Source organism: Myxocyprinus asiaticus, chromosome 11 (genome assembly GCF_019703515.2).
Source record: "Myxocyprinus asiaticus isolate MX2 ecotype Aquarium Trade chromosome 11, UBuf_Myxa_2, whole genome shotgun sequence".
NCBI lineage: Eukaryota > Metazoa > Chordata > Actinopteri > Cypriniformes > Catostomidae > Myxocyprinus > Myxocyprinus asiaticus.
This window is the reverse complement of record NC_059354.1, coordinates 51629016-51644670: the sequence shown is the minus strand read 5'-3', so window position 1 is coordinate 51644670 and position 15655 is coordinate 51629016. Positions and strand designations below refer to the sequence as shown.

The following is a 15655-nucleotide window of genomic DNA, read 5'->3' as shown; positions in this document are numbered from 1 at the left end:
CCCAACCTTTTATACAAGGGTTTAGTATTCTAGATGTTAAATGTACAAATCAATTTTTGATACATTTTATCACTGCTTCTAACAATTCCATTATTAAAGCTCATGGAAAATGGTTAGCACTTTACCCAATTATTAATTTTCAGAAGGTATGGACAGTGCCAAACTAATTTTTGTTTAATAATAAAATAAAATAAGTCCATTTCAAAATGATTCATTGTTACTACCCTTGTAATAAATATTTAAATAAATTCATCCAAGGTGTTTCCCACTCTGTTCTTTTTGCCAAGAGGAAGAAGAATCTTTTCCACACTTGTTCTTATACTATTTATTTCTGGCTTCAAATTTTTGCATCCTTTTTCCTTGTATTCCACCAACTATGTAATATTTCTTTCATGAAGGTTTATTTTTCATTTTGATATTTCTGAAAAGAAGGAACTAGATGATGCCTTAAACATTATTTGTATGATGGGTAAATACCATATTCATAAAGCAAAAGATCTTAAATTCAAACCTAACTGTAAAGTTTTTGTTTCTGATTTACATTTACTACTTTCATCACTTCCAAAGATCTTCTTCAATAAAAAAGCTTTGAGAACATCCCATATTTTAGAAAAAGTTTTACAGATTATTTTAATTTTATATATATATATGTATGTATGTATCTCCCCATATGTTCTATGTTCTTTGTTCTTTAATCCTTGTGTTTTTTCCATTGTAATGCAAATTTGTTGATAATAAACGGAAAAAAACAACAACTCACATTTAAAGGAATATTTCAGGTTAAACACAAGTTAATCTCAGTCAGCAGCATTTGTGTCATAATGTTGATTACCACATAAATTAATTCCGACTCGTTCCTCCTTTTCTTTAATAAAAGCACAAATGTGTGTTCCAGTGAGACACTTACAATGGAAGTCAATGGGGTCAATCTGTCAACATTAAAATACTCACTGTTTCAAAAGTATACACACAAAACATAAACAATATGTGTGTTAACATGATTTTACTGTGATAAAATCACTTACTAACCACATCTGTGGAAAGTTATAGACAATTTTACAACTTCGTTGCCATGACGATATAATGCCTTAATCCCACATAATGATTTAAACAACTTCACAGCTCAAATAATACACAAGTTTAACAGAAGAATTAATGCAAGTACTTTTATAATATTATAAGTGTCACATTTCTGCCTTTAAATCCTCCAGAAACTGACCCCATTGACTTCCATTGTAAGTGTCTCACTGGAACACACATTTGTGCTTTTTTAAAGAAAAGCAGGAACGAGTCAAAATTCATTTTTGTGGTAATCAATATTATGCCACAAATGCTGTCAATTGAGATTAACTTGTATTGAACCTGGAATATTCCTTTAAATAACATACAAATATAAATAAATGAGATTATTTACAAAATCCCAATGTTATGATTCAATACAACACTTTTATTATGCTCCAATAAACGACAAATGACAAACAGATAAAGTTCAAACTAAAGGTGGGCTCCTTTCTAACACTTTTAAACGTAATATTAGACTTTACTAAAGAACACTTAAAGCATATTTCACACAGGGTATAATATCAAAATTATGAAGTATCAGCATTTTATAAAAAAGAAAGGACAGGTGCACATATCATCTTTTCAGCAGCTGTTTAGAAATTCTAGAAGTTTGAATACGGCTTGACTTTGTTCTCAAAGAGTAAATTTAGTCTTTTGATACATTTGTGTCGGTGAATATGAAATGTATCTGATAACAGTAAAAGATTAACTACAGTTCAAATGAGTGAGTAAATAAGTGAATGGTTTGATTGACAGCGCGTTCTGCAGCACCTTATATGGACATTTAAAAGCCAAGCGGAAGTCAGTGCAGCACCTTTTATCTTCCGACCAGCTTCTGTTCCACTCGACTTCAAATGTTTGCGTACATCGTATTTTAACTGTGTATTTTTGTCGGAATGCAAAGGTTTCGATTTTAGCCGCAGATTGGATTGATTGATCGATCAAAGACAAAGCGACGGATATTATTGATTTCATATTGAGGATTGACAGCAGAGATTGAACATGCAGGTTAGTGAGTTTAAAACTAAACTAGTCGTACTTTATTTCATGTCATATAGGAAATTATAATGACACCTTTCCTTTTAAATATTTGCTTTCGATGTTTCATCTGTGTGTGTGATTTACAGTGACAGACTGATGTGTTACAGCAGAGAGTGGAGAGTTTAGAGCGTGATTGTGGTTATTTTAATGCTTTAGTTGAGCTTTCATCAACACCTATAACCTAGATACCTAGTCATTTGTATACATTTGTTTACGGTATTTGTTATTCTGAGGTTTGTTTAGCTGTGACCTTTGACCCAGTCATGGAAATCCTGGAAATATCTGAGAAAGTCTTTTGTCTTTATTAAAATGTTAATTTTAGGGATGCACTAAAATTAAATTTTTATTTTTTATTTTTTGGCCAACACTGATTTAAAAATAAATAAATAAATATTGGCAGATACAGATATTTTACCACTTACCTACCTTATTTTGTCATCAGATCTTTTTGTTTAGGAATTATGCTTTAAACATTTTTCAGATAGATACAAAATCGAATATTTTGTTCTTGCATAAATAAATCAATTGAACATGGACCGGATCTGTTGAACATGATGGGCCAAATTTTTTAAGAGAGCCACAATGAAAGATAAATACAAAATAAACATAAATAAATAATAAAAATAAAAAATAAATATATATATATATATATATATATATATATATATATATATATATATATATATAATATTTATTTTTAAATATATATATATATATATATATATATATTATAATTTTTATTTTTTAAAATATATATATATATATAAAACTTGGGAAGAAAAAAATATTTTACCCTTCTGTTTGCAGTTTTAAAAAATATAACTCAAATTTAGCAAATAATAGAAAATTACAAATTCATATTATGCACATTTGACATGCTTTACTTTTTTGGATTTCATTTATTTTGGTAGTTGTTTTTTATATTACACACAGATAAAATGCACATTAACTTTATGCAATGCAATAAATTATAAGTAAACCATCATGCTTATGACCAATATGCCGATGGGTTTAATTTGGTCCGTAACTGGCTGATCGCTGGACAATATATTGGTGCATCCCTAGTTATTATTCTGTGTCTAGTTGTGTCTCTGTGAGTACTGGAAACTTCTGAGACCGAATTCCTTGCATCTGTGTGAGCATAATAGGTGGAAAAAGCTCTCTTCGGTTCTCATTTTATGATATTGTTCTTTGTAGAAAGTCAGTGTGATGATATGGTGCTTGAGAAAGTGTTTTATTGTGATTGTAGGACCCAAATGCAGATACGGAGTGGAATGACATCCTGAGGAGGAAAGGCATTCTTCCCCCGAAAGAAACACCACAGGAGGATGAAGAGGAGGAGGAGCAGCTGCTTCATCAACAGCTGTCTGTGGGTAAGATGAGTGTTTACACAGTTGCTGTCAGACAGCTGTTGTTTCTATTCCAGCTTGTCATTAATGAATCTGAGCACAGCTGTATGTACATGTGTAATACTGGTGAATTATTGCAGTGAAAACGTATGAGAGTATGACACTAGAGGAGCTGGAGGAGAATGAAGATGAGTTTAATGACGAGGATGAGCTCGCCATGGAGATGTACAGGTGAGATCACACACAAACGTGTTATTGATTAAATTTAACAATTTCATTATAGTTTCGTTAAAACATGTTTCACACTCAAACTAGTTGATTTAATTTGATGTGTTCATGCATCACAGGAGATTTATGAAAATTCATTTCATTCTGTTTTGTGTTTAATAGAATTCTGTGCTGGAAATGACATTACATACATGTGATTCTTCTGGATTAATCCAGAATTCAGTTTTTTTTCCGACCTAAAAATATTATTCCATGCACATAGCAAGAGTTATATTTTCGGTTTCACTCGCTCCGTGTCCACAGAAATAATCCACATACTCCATTTTGTCGATTGAATGTCTTCTTTTAATCTTGATTTGTAGATAAATCAAAACAAACAAATGGAAACAAAATATATAATCTTAAATATCACAGATGCTGTAAAGAAACTGTGTGACTCCCCCCTCAGTTCTACTTTCGCTGTTCTTAAAGGGACAGTACTCAATTTAAACATATGACATATTTCAATGCAAAGTAAGACATTTTCATCCAAATAGTGCACATGCATCAAATTGGTCCCACAAATGCAAACAATCAAAACACAATCATCCAAAGGGCATAATGCACTACAAAATATACGATACCAACATGCACCTGGGCCTTTGCAAATAGGCTCCTACAAATATGACCCGTGTGAATTGTGTTAATATTTAATCGGGGGTTCATGTTATTGACAATGTCCTGTCCGGTTCATTCTCTGTCAGCATTTTTCTTACAAACATGCAGGGACTAAAAACAGTTCAAGGAACGAAAACGAAAACGAACCAAATGTTTTGCAGAACGTAACCGAAAACGGGAACAAAGTGATTTTCAATTGTTGCGTCATCAAAAACGTAATTTTGAAATGCTGGTAACGGTTATAACCGGTTAATTTCGTTGTGATAATGTTTTCATGAAACTAAAGGTCAAAGGGTTTACCACAGTACATTTTTGGAACTACACCACTTCCTGTAGCCCAAAAAATGAAACGTGTGCTTTAATCCTGAAGGAAACTGCTGCATCACACATTTCTTTGCCTAATTGCCCGTTGTGGATGAAACATTCTGTGAATGAAGACCTTTTTATCAACTATGTATAATTACTACATACACTGTACATGCACGACTAATCCAGATACAAGGAAAACATTATTAGAGGTCAAAAGTTCATTTCTCAGTTGTTTCTTCACTGAATTATTCTTAGATATGTGTGATAGATCATTAGCTCTACTGAAGGAGGAAGGCCAGGTGAACAGTCTACGTAATTCTTTATTATGTACACTTTTCAGCCACACATTGAACACGCACACACACGCACACACACGCACACACACACACACACACACACACACACACACACACACACACACACACACACACAGCTTTGTGCGTCTCTCTCTCTCTCTCTCTTCCCTCCGGCGGTCTGGACTGCCCTCTTATCCCTCTCCAGCTCTCACTAGCTATATTTCCATCAACGCATTTTATGTGCATTTTAGGATATCGCATAAAATCTGCTGGATGGAAATGCCAAGATGCGAATAAAATCTCCAAAATGCACTTGGAAAATGTATACGCTCGCTTGGGGTGGACACGTTTTTTATTCGATAAGAAGAAATGTGCATAAACTTTGCACGTGTTAAACATTCACCGAATAAACTCCTTTTGAATTTAACAGGAATACAAGATGCGCATCAAAAAAAATCATGTGACTGAATAATTCATTCATAACTGAATTGTTGCCGTGGTCATTCTGAAATACCGCTGTCCTAAAAATCCAAAGCCTGCATAGAGTTTCAGAGCAAATAAGTTAAACACAAACTTGCACTTTTTCCAGAAGAGCAGGTTTATAGATACTTTTAAAGAATATCTTATAGATCCACACTGCAAAGTCATGATGGAGGAACACACACACACACATAGTGCTCCCAGAACTGTGTGACACGCTGTCATTTCAGTCATGAAACGAGTTATTAAAGTGTTTCGTCTGCGCGTCCTAAACCGAGAGTATTTTAGTAATAAAAGAGTCACACAGTTGCTACAGTTTCACCGGAAGTGACTGTTTTGTTCTTTTGAACGCAAGGGATAGAACCGCACATTGTTTTTGCACTATTCTGTTTTTTTGCATAAATTAAATTTGCAACTTGGATGGAAACATAGCTAATGCAACACAGAACAGCTGTTAGAGATAATTTCCCACAGGTGTCAGTCCTTACTGTTCTTCCTCTCCCGGCCTCGCTCTCCACAGATGTCGCTCTGCCACGCCCACGTCACCACAATGTGACACATTAATACAGATCTGATGCTGTCGTGTTTTAAGAAGCAGATCTGTAATTAAAATTATACTTGACTGTTAATTAACTGTATGCTTGTTATGATTTCTATGCTGATAAATCCACCACACAGTGAAAAGAGTAATTGCTTATTTTGGTGAGTCAAGTGGCTCATTTTGGGCTTGTTTTTCCAGAGCAGGTCGCTTATTTCTGTTGTGAGATCTGGCAACACTATACTTCACCCACCCCTTTATTACAGAGTACTGTCACTTTAAAAAGAACATTATTAACTCTTGATTTTAGTTCTAACTGGTGACCATTTGAAAAGGAGGCTGTGAAACTTCTGAACCGGAACGAAAAAATATAGTTTTTGCTCGGAACGAACCGAAATGAAAAACATTTAGTTTTTAGTCCCTGCAAACAAGTGTCATTCAAACTTCCCTCGTAACAACTTCACTCACAAACTTCACAGCTGCTTCTGCGTCACACTTTGTTGAGAACACGCGAGACGGAGGCTTTTGATGTTCGCCATCAGGACTTAATTAATAAAGTAAGACGGGTTTATTTTAATTCATCAAGAGAAATAAAATGGTCGGATATAAAACCGGTTTGAACCGTCACCACAGTTGCTAACAGGTTAAAAATCGCTAGCTGTAATTCCAGCATTATTGATGTGATATTTGCAGTGAAATCCTGCAATTTATCTTGACATATATCAAACTGTTTGTCTGTATAATCATAAAACCCTGCAGAGACAGTGCAGAAATGTGAAAATGTTCAGATCGGAAAATGAACTTGGGTTACTGATGTAATAAAAATGTAGTTTTTGGTAGATCATTGTGTAATGCACAATCCAGAAATAATACACGATGAAGAGGAGTCGGCACTCCTAAGAACATGTAATATTACATTTGTTTTTTTTGTGTGGATTTTTTCCCCTTTTTCTCCCAATTTGGAATGCCCAATTCCCAGTGTGCTCTAAGTCCTCGTGGTGGTGTAGTGACTCGCCTCAATCCGGGTGGCGGAGGACGAATCCCAGTTGCCTCCGCATCTGAGACCGTCAATCCGTGCATCTTATCATGTGGCTTGTTGAGCGCGTTGCCATGGAGACAGAGCGTGTGGAGGCTTCATGCCATCCACCACGGCAACCACGCTCAATTCATCACGCGCCCCACCGAGAACAAACCACATTATAGCGACCACGAGGAGGTTACCCCATGTGACTCTACCCTCCCTAGCAACCGGGCCAATTTGGTTGCTTAGGAGACCTGGCTGGAGTCACTCAGCACGCCCTGGGATTCGAACTAGCGAACTAGCAAACTCCAGGGGTGGTAGCCAGCGTATTTTACCACTGAGCTACCCAGGCCCCTTGTAATATTACATTTTTATAAAGTGGCATTTTCACATTAATGTGGAAAAATCAGCATGACATTTGTAAAAGCAGCACAAGAACAGTACATGTAGAGGGGAATCTCTTTAAATTCTGCAAACGTTGACCTCTGAGATATTGGTATATGATATGAAATCCTTATTATGAAGTGAATTAAGATTGAAATCGTGATGTAGCCTTGCATGCCATCTCCGCATTTAACAGCATGCATTAACTGCTTCAGTCAGCACTGCACGAGCTGATGATGTCATCTAGCGGCTGGGTGCGGGGAAACACTGAAATGACCCAATGTTTATCATATTTCAATCCAAATCATGAAGCTTGTCAAAAGGATCCCTTCTCCAATGTTGGCTGTATATTTATAATTTCTACACTCTGTTTGGGTGGTTCTGTGCTGTGTTGGTCAAGAACTATTGTTAACACTTTACAGTAAGGTTTTATTTGTAAGTATCATGAACGAACAATTAACAATATTTTACAGCATTTATTATATGTTATATAATTTGGCAAAATTACAGCTTGATTGGAAATGACGGCCAATAATAAAAAGTGACATTTTTCATGCTCTTCACTGACACTTTTGTCCACTTGGCTAACAAGTACACTAACTTTTGAACAAAACTGTATTGGTTGCTGTGCTGGAAATGACGTTGTAGTTTTTGAAAATGTATAGAAATCATTTTCACACGAATGTTTTCTTTTATTTCACTCTTTGCTTATATGATCACAGTTTTAAACCTGTAATAATTAGTATTTTTATAATGTATTTTCATAGTTTAATATTGAAAGTCTGTCTCTGAAGACTAAAACAGTCCAAATCGATACATAAAAGACATTTAAAAAGTCCCAAAAATGAATGATGAAGGCCTGATGAAAAGTTTACAATTCAGCTTTAATTAGACCTTCATATAACATAGAAAAAACTTGACCTCTAGGACCTGAAATTGCCCAAAGTTTAAGGAACACCCAGAAACGTCCATTACATTTACATTTACGCATTTGAACCAGCAACCTTCTGATTACCAGTTATGTGCTTTAGCCCACTACGCCACCACCACCTCACCGTCCATGTGTAGAACATGTTTATAGAATGTGTCTGGTTCCATGTGCACTTGTTTTTATTTCCATTTTTCCATGTTTTGCATTTCCACCTTCAGTAAAACACCTTTACTCTTGGTCCGAGTTAAAGCTTGCATTAAATAAACTATGCAGATCATGGTCTTATCCTTGACAAGACTACTTGTCTTTGTAGTTTAATGGCTATTTGAGTGTTTGCAAGGCAGACACAAACATGCACTTTTCTTTACAAATTTCTGCAATTAATTCAGGTCAAATAGCTTAACGCACAGACTCCATTCATATGTAGTTTTAAAGATCATTTCGGTGTCCGGCGTGCTTTTGTTTTGTATTTTTGAAACAGTCTACTTTTAAACAAATGTAACATTAAAGTTTGATAATCTCACTTTGAGCTTTGACTAAATGTAACTGACAGTGATAGCGTTAATCTAGTTAATAAACATTAACTTCTGCTCTCTCTCAGACAGAAGCGGCTTGCAGAATGGAAAGCGAATCAGATAAAGAACGTGTTTGGGGAGGTGACTGAAATATCCGCTCAGGATTATGTCCAGGAAGTGAATAAAGCTGGAGACGGGATCTGGGTGGTGCTGCACCTCTACAAACAGGGGTGAGAGAGCTTGTGCTTAACTTTTTTTTTTATTATCCAAAAACGTTATTTCCAGTTTATATATAGCCCTGGTTTGTTTATATCACAGAATGTTCCACATAACACAGCAATGAAAGATTATGCATTAGATGAGTTGTCTTGTGTTCATTTGTGTTTGCCTAATAAATGTTGTTTATACCCCGCAGCATCCCGCTGTGCTCGCTGATAAACCAGCACCTGTCAGAACTGGCCCGCAAGTTTCCTCAAACCAAGTTCCTCAAATCTATTTCCAACACCTGCATTCCCAACTATCCCGACCGGAACCTGCCCACTCTGTTCGTGTACTACGAGGGCGAGATGAAGGCACAGTTCATCGGTCCTCTTGTGTTTGGTGGCATGAATCTGAAGTGTGATGGTAAGAATGATTTTATGACTTATAGTTTTTGCCTTCGAGTCACTCGGTGACCACATTTTCATGTTTTATTAAGTGCATCTGTCAGAACCCAGATCATGAGTTGATCATGATTTATTCATTGCAAAGTATGAATTGACTAACGGATTGTGGTCTAGTTACATTTTTTCTGTAACCTGAAACACTTGTTCATTTCAGAGCTGGAGTGGCGTTTATCTGAGTCAGGAGCTGTGAAGACTGAACTGGAGGAAAACCCCAGAAAACAGATCCAGGATCAGCTGATGACATCCATCCGCTGTTCTGAACCCAAACACAGAGACAGTGATGAAGACTCTGATGAAGACTGAAGCTCCACACTGAGATTATTATATCAGGAGCACAGTGGGAGCTCCAACACGTAAAGACAGACTGTCCATCACTCAAACGGAGTCAACTTCATTTCACCGTTTTACTCTTTGCCATATAAAGAGACGACTGCGAATGGGGACGTCGTCTCTCTGAAACTATGACTCTAAAACATTTTTAAGCCAGTCTTCATTATATTAATTTCCAGAAGTGCCACATTTGCATTGCTTTGTTTTATATAAGATTTATAATAATACAACCTTTGTCAGTTCAATGCTTGTCACAAGTTATTATATAAAACAGATTGATTTGGATATGTTTTACTGTGTTTGTGTTTGTGTGTGCACAGTAGTGATTTAGCACTAATATGTAAACGTTACTTTAACACATTTGGGAAACACTTTATCCAAAGCTTCTTACAGTGCATTCAAGCTACACATTTTCATCCATACATCCATATCGCCATGCACTACCAGTTTACATTTACAGGAACACATAAACCATCAGCAAGCGTGAGGTTACATTTATTCAGAGTTTGAAATGAATTCTGGTATTTTTTGACTTTTTTCTTTGTAGTTTACCACAGGATCTTCTTCAGGAGTTACGATGTCACAGAGCATCCCGGATATGAACACAGCACATCTGTGGAAAGACGATGAGATCATTAAAACGCATTTGTTTAAATCCATCATTTCACACTGACAAATATGATAAAAAAACGAAAGAAAAAAGTGATTTCCAGGCCTGGAAAAGTCTTGGAAATTAATGAAATCTTCATAAAGTCATGGGAAATTCTTTATAGTTGTTGTCTAGTTAAAGCAGCTAGAAATTACTGTTTGTGAGTGCAAATAAAATAAAAAACATTTATTTCAGTTCTTAACCAGTTGTCATGCACAAATGGTAAAGTCATGTAAAATGCACTGGTCAGCAGTAAGAAACTTTTATTTACATTAGGGAAGTTAAAAATAATTTATAGAATTATAAATTATATGTATGGAATTATATAATTATTATATTATTTAAAAATTATTATTAATTTCCAGGCCTAGAAAAGTCATGAATATGTCTTAAAATATAACATTTTAATATAAAATTTAGTAGTTATGATCTGCTCTAAAATACTTTGCTTGGTGATAGACCGACATATCGGCCAGGCCGATTAATCGGTCCTTTTTTTGGCCATTTTGCAATTATCAGCATCGGCCGATAACTGTGTTGGCTTGGCCGATTGACAGAAGTGTCAACTTTCCCTTGTGTCAGTTCCAGAATCTTCCAATAGATGTGTCAATGGATCGCAAAGGGGTTTTATTTTCACGTTTAGGCAAATTTGAGTAACTATTGTTTCAAATAAGTGTTCGTTTCACTTTAGAAATTGTGTGCACATCTGATTTGCTGTTGTTAAATTTTATTATGTATATCAGCATTTATATCGGCCATCCTGCCTTCTCAACATCTGTATATCAGCACTGGCCACTGAAAAACCCATGTCGGCCGATAGCTAATTTCATTTGCTTGAAATTGCTCTCTGTGAGTGTGGTCTCTATCAATTGATTTCTAAAAACCCTTATCAGGAAAAATCATTGAAATTAATTGGTTAAAAAGTGTGTGAACACTCTTGTACGCACCTCGAGTGAGCCTTCCAGAGGTGTCACAAACATTCTTCAACTTCTCTAAGAGAAAGACACACGTTACTCACAAAGATCACTCAGCCTCAGTATGTTCAGTGATTACTGACTTAAACTGGCATTATGGTTTCGAAGTTAAAATACAGTGGCAGTGATACTTTAAACTGAGTATGTGGCAGATGAATAACAAATAAACGAGAGAAACTGCCTCGACACCTGCTGCTGTTTCTTTCGCCGCAGAGAGAGTTTCGGGGAGAGACGCATCAACGGATGAACCGAGTGAGACTGAAAACAAAGAGTTGTCTACGTGTTAGTTGGGCATATTCATACATACCAGAAAATATCCATTAAATAGAGAAAAAGCATGAGATATGATACCTCTCTCTCAACTGAGCCCACTGAGTTGTGTGCTTTAGAATAATGAAACAGAAACTGAGGGACAGAAGAGACATCAGGGGTTTAAAAAGTGCTGTACATCCTAATCTCTGTAAATATATATTCAATGAACTTACCCTTTTGAAAACATTCTGAATCTGCTCCTGATGAAACACAAATAACAGATGAACTTTATATGTACAGACACACAATTGCAGGTGAACTCACACATGATGTGACATACAAACACTGCTTTACCTGCTCCTGGTTCCTCCACTCCATACCACACAAAGTACTTAATAAAGCAGAGCCCTAAAACACACACATACAGGATGATTATTGATTGTTAGATATGTGCTGTATCCAGCCATAGAGTTTATAGACGCATCTGAAGAAATGTAATAAATGCAAATGAACCAAATCTCAGGCAAACATTGTTGTTATCCATATACTGATGTCATCATATCAAAAAAGTCATGAATTTGCAGCACAAAGTAAAATTATATACATATAAACATTTGGGATAAAAACTAACCAGTATACGTATAAATGATGAAATCTACTGAACAAACATATTGATTGATGGCTGTGAAGCTGTCTTCTACCTGTATATAATCACCATAATCGTCACAATCTGTCAGTGGACTTGGATAGCTTTCTGGAAATTACAAAATAACTTATTAACTTCATTTGATAATTAAAATAAGCCAATATAATTATGAAACCAGCTATTGTACCATTCTATCATGATTTGGAACAAACCCTAATGGGAATGTCAGCATAACTAGACAAAAATGACATTATTTACATTTGATCACTGTCATCATTTGATCGTGTGTTTTCCTGTAAGACATTATTCCTATATTCATATAAGTAGAATTTCTTATACAGAATGCACAAAATCAAATCAAACAAACATCCAGTATGATTTTACTTGGATTCTTATCCCTTATTGACTCCAAAGTCCAATAAGCATGTTTCACTATAGGCTATTAACCTAAAAAACATTAAAAACTGTATACAATCAAGCCATTGCGTCTTTTACGATTAATCTGACACACAAATCAAATTCATATGAAAACTGAAAAACACAACAGTGAAAATACACTTTTACATAACTCTTAATCAAATATAAACTCAACTTAAACTGTTTTTCTACTCACCAACAGCAAAGTAAAAGCTGCTGATACACCAAAGTAAACAACAAATAACATAAAACTGCTGATAACATGTGCTCCCCATGTCCGTGTGAGTGAGTTCGGTTCGGTGCTGATGTTGTGACTGGTTAAGTGCAGTAGAACTAGTGAACTGAAGTGATGCTGAAGAGAGAAAGTCTGTCATCATGGGTGACCAATCAGCACCCACACTGAGTTCCCACGAGTCATCATCCTCGTCATATATCTGCTCATTTGGCCATAACACATTAATTAGCACAGTTTTTTCATCAGAATGTTTTCATCGAATCAGGGAGTCTATTTTCCTCATTTGACTAATTGTTGAGTGAATGTTTCCTGTTCTGACTCTGTTATGTCTGCAGGTGCTAAGCACTAACTTCTAACATGAAAAACTGGCAGTTCATTAAGAAACAATATTTCTCTTTGGAAATATTGTTTTAATTGGTAATCAATTTATAGCCTAGCCTTTTCATTTGTCCTCAATATCACTTTCCATGCAGTTTGACCTGAATTATACTCTGCACAAGTACATGAACGCACACACTTCTAGTAAGCTGGCTTGATTTCAATGTGTCAAACTGCAATAGAGTGCAACACTCTGGTTCTGGAAGTACAAATCCCATTCATTTTTTCCATATGTATCGGTAGCCAGCTGGTAGGTAGCTGTGCAGTATGTAAACCTCACTCCTCTGGCCTCAAGAGGCACACTAGTGACTGTCACACTAGTGACTCCCATGGCAAAGACCCCGGTTCGAATCCCATATTGAGCGGGTCGAGCAGGACCGGTTACATATAGACAAATTGATTTTCAATGATAACTTATAAACCTTTAAAGACAGACCTACCGTTAGCTCTGAGATTTTTCATCAGATGGTATATGCTTCCCTTGAAGTCATCAGTCTGTGTTATTTCAACTTCTTTGTTTAAAAATCATGTTTGATAGCGGAATTCCTGGTGTACAACGACATTACCCATGGTCCAACAGAGAAAGCTTCACTAACCAGAGAACTGCGGCCAACATAGCCAGCGAAACGAGCTTCACCCTTAAGCTACTTATATATTTGTACATTTTGGAATATTTTACAATAAACATGAAATATATTGTTTCTATTGGCTACTTATAATCAACAACCTAAAATCAATAGTTTTATATGTTCTTATCATTTTTTATTTAATTACATCGTCCGCAATGCTTCATAGGATTGTAGCTCGTGGCCACGTGAAGGACAGTAATTACACAGTCTTTTATCGACTGTTCTTTTTTTTTCAAATCAAAGTTTGTAATGTTGTGATTCAACTCGGAGCTGGTTGGTTTGGTTCATGGCACACAACTGGTTCATGGGCGGGCAATATTGCGCTCTATTAATAATGCAACACGTGCTGTCCGTGTGCAGCCCAATATTTCAAGACATGCTGACAGCGTCTGTCTCCGTCGTCTGCTCCTGCGCCTGCTCCTGCGCCTGCCGACTGTTCTAAAAAGTATCACAAAGCAGTTATAGTGTGCATGCGTCAGACGTGTCCACATGCACTCGCTGTCAAAAGAGTGTACTTTGGGGGGCCTGGGTATCTCAGCGAGTTTTGACGCTGACTATCACCACTGGAGTCGCGAGTTCAATCCAGGGCATGCTGATTGACTCCAGCCAGGTCTCCTAAGCAACCAAATTGGCCCGGTTGCTAGGGAGGATAGAGTCACATGGGGTAACCTCCTCATGGTTGCTATAATGTGGTTCGCTCTCGGTGGGGCGCGTGCTGAGTTGTGCGTGGATGCCACGGAGAATAGAGTGAAAACTCCACACGTGCTATGACTCCGTGGTAACACGCTCAACATGTCACGTGATAAGATGCACGGCTTGGTCTCAGATGCGGAGGCAACTGAGATTCGTCCTCCACCACCCGGATTGAGTTGAGTCACTACGCCACCACAAGGACTGAGGCGCATTGGGAATTCGGCATTCCAAATTGGGGAGAAAATCTAAAAAAATTAAAATAAAAAAGAGTATACTTTGAAAGGCTAAGCGCTTGACGAGGACTGTCCGAGAGTCGAGAAAAACTGGGCTGTACACGGACAGGCTGCGCAAATTGTGCAGATGTACCAGAACCCGGAAAACTATAAACTTTAGCCTTTACAGTCAGTTTATTTTATTTTTTTACAGGACAACTACTGTAAAGTTGCTGTCATGACGGAGCAACAGTTTGAAGAGAATCTCACTAAGCAAGTTGAAGTTAGTTAAACCGTAGGTCTACATGATTGTAGCTAGCTAACTGAATAATAACACACCAGGCTTAGTGGCAGACGTTGGAAGGAAACTATCTTCTATCTTCAGTTAAAGATAATCTAACGCCCTCTTGAGTACTGAGGATTGCTCCACCATATTAACACAAGAATGCTCGTTAAGCATGTACAACAGGACCGCATGCTCAGTGGCGCCTGCAGCTGCTTCATGAGCGCTCCGACTGACCTGAGAATCCTTTTCGAGAATATTTCGGCCATCATGATATGTGTCTCATATGTCGACTGTATAGAACCAGAACTAGAAATGTCCTATTCACGAATTAATCCTCCTTTTGAGTCGATACTTTTCAGTAAATTAGCGAAATGAGTTAGAAAAACGGTCTAAAAAGACTCATGATTCAGTAAGATTCGCTCAAACAGCTCACTCACTGAATCATTTGAAGCGGTTTCTCACTCAGTATAACAGTATT

General features: G+C 36.6%; 2 protein-coding genes across 2 annotated transcripts; one reads left to right on the top strand and one right to left on the bottom strand.

Moving 5' to 3' along the window:
- The first annotated feature begins 1880 nt into the window (after window positions 1-1880).
- pdcl3 (phosducin-like 3) lies at window positions 1881-10091 on the top strand. Its single transcript, XM_051710702.1, has 6 exons — window positions 1881-2070; window positions 3353-3476; window positions 3593-3683; window positions 8898-9041; window positions 9227-9435; window positions 9631-10091. Exons 1-6 carry the CDS (start codon window positions 2065-2067, stop codon window positions 9777-9779), a joined length of 723 nt encoding a protein of 240 aa, XP_051566662.1. The 5' UTR covers window positions 1881-2064; the 3' UTR covers window positions 9780-10091.
- A 150-nt stretch (window positions 10092-10241) lies between these two features.
- Window positions 10242-13055, bottom strand: nms (neuromedin S). The gene is made up of 8 exons (XM_051710709.1): window positions 12941-13055; window positions 12383-12435; window positions 12036-12089; window positions 11915-11941; window positions 11781-11834; window positions 11619-11687; window positions 11403-11445; window positions 10242-10419 (listed from the first exon to the last, which is right to left on the bottom strand). Exons 1-8 carry the CDS (start codon window positions 13017-13019, stop codon window positions 10379-10381), a joined length of 420 nt encoding a protein of 139 aa, XP_051566669.1. The 5' UTR covers window positions 13020-13055; the 3' UTR covers window positions 10242-10378.
- Between the last annotated feature and the right edge of the window lie 2600 nt (window positions 13056-15655).

Excerpts from the sequence above, each read along its gene's own strand:
- pdcl3 (XM_051710702.1), top strand. Across the intron at positions 3,477-3,592 it reads TCATCAACAGCTGTCTGTGG|TGAAAACGTATGAGAGTATG; the intron begins GTAAGATGAGTG and ends GAATTATTGCAG. Across the intron at positions 9,042-9,226 it reads CTGCACCTCTACAAACAGGG|CATCCCGCTGTGCTCGCTGA; the intron begins GTGAGAGAGCTT and ends TATACCCCGCAG.
- nms (XM_051710709.1), bottom strand. The coding sequence starts at position 13,019 with ATGGGGAGCACATGTTATCAGCAGTTTTATGTTATTTGTTGTTTACTT. Across the intron at positions 11,942-12,035 it reads AGTGGAGGAACCAGGAGCAG|GAGCAGATTCAGAATGTTTT; the intron begins GTAAAGCAGTGT and ends GTGTTTCATCAG. Across the intron at positions 10,420-11,402 it reads CTCTGGAAGGCTCACTCGAG|ATGTGCTGTGTTCATATCCG; the intron begins GTGCGTACAAGA and ends GTCTTTCCACAG.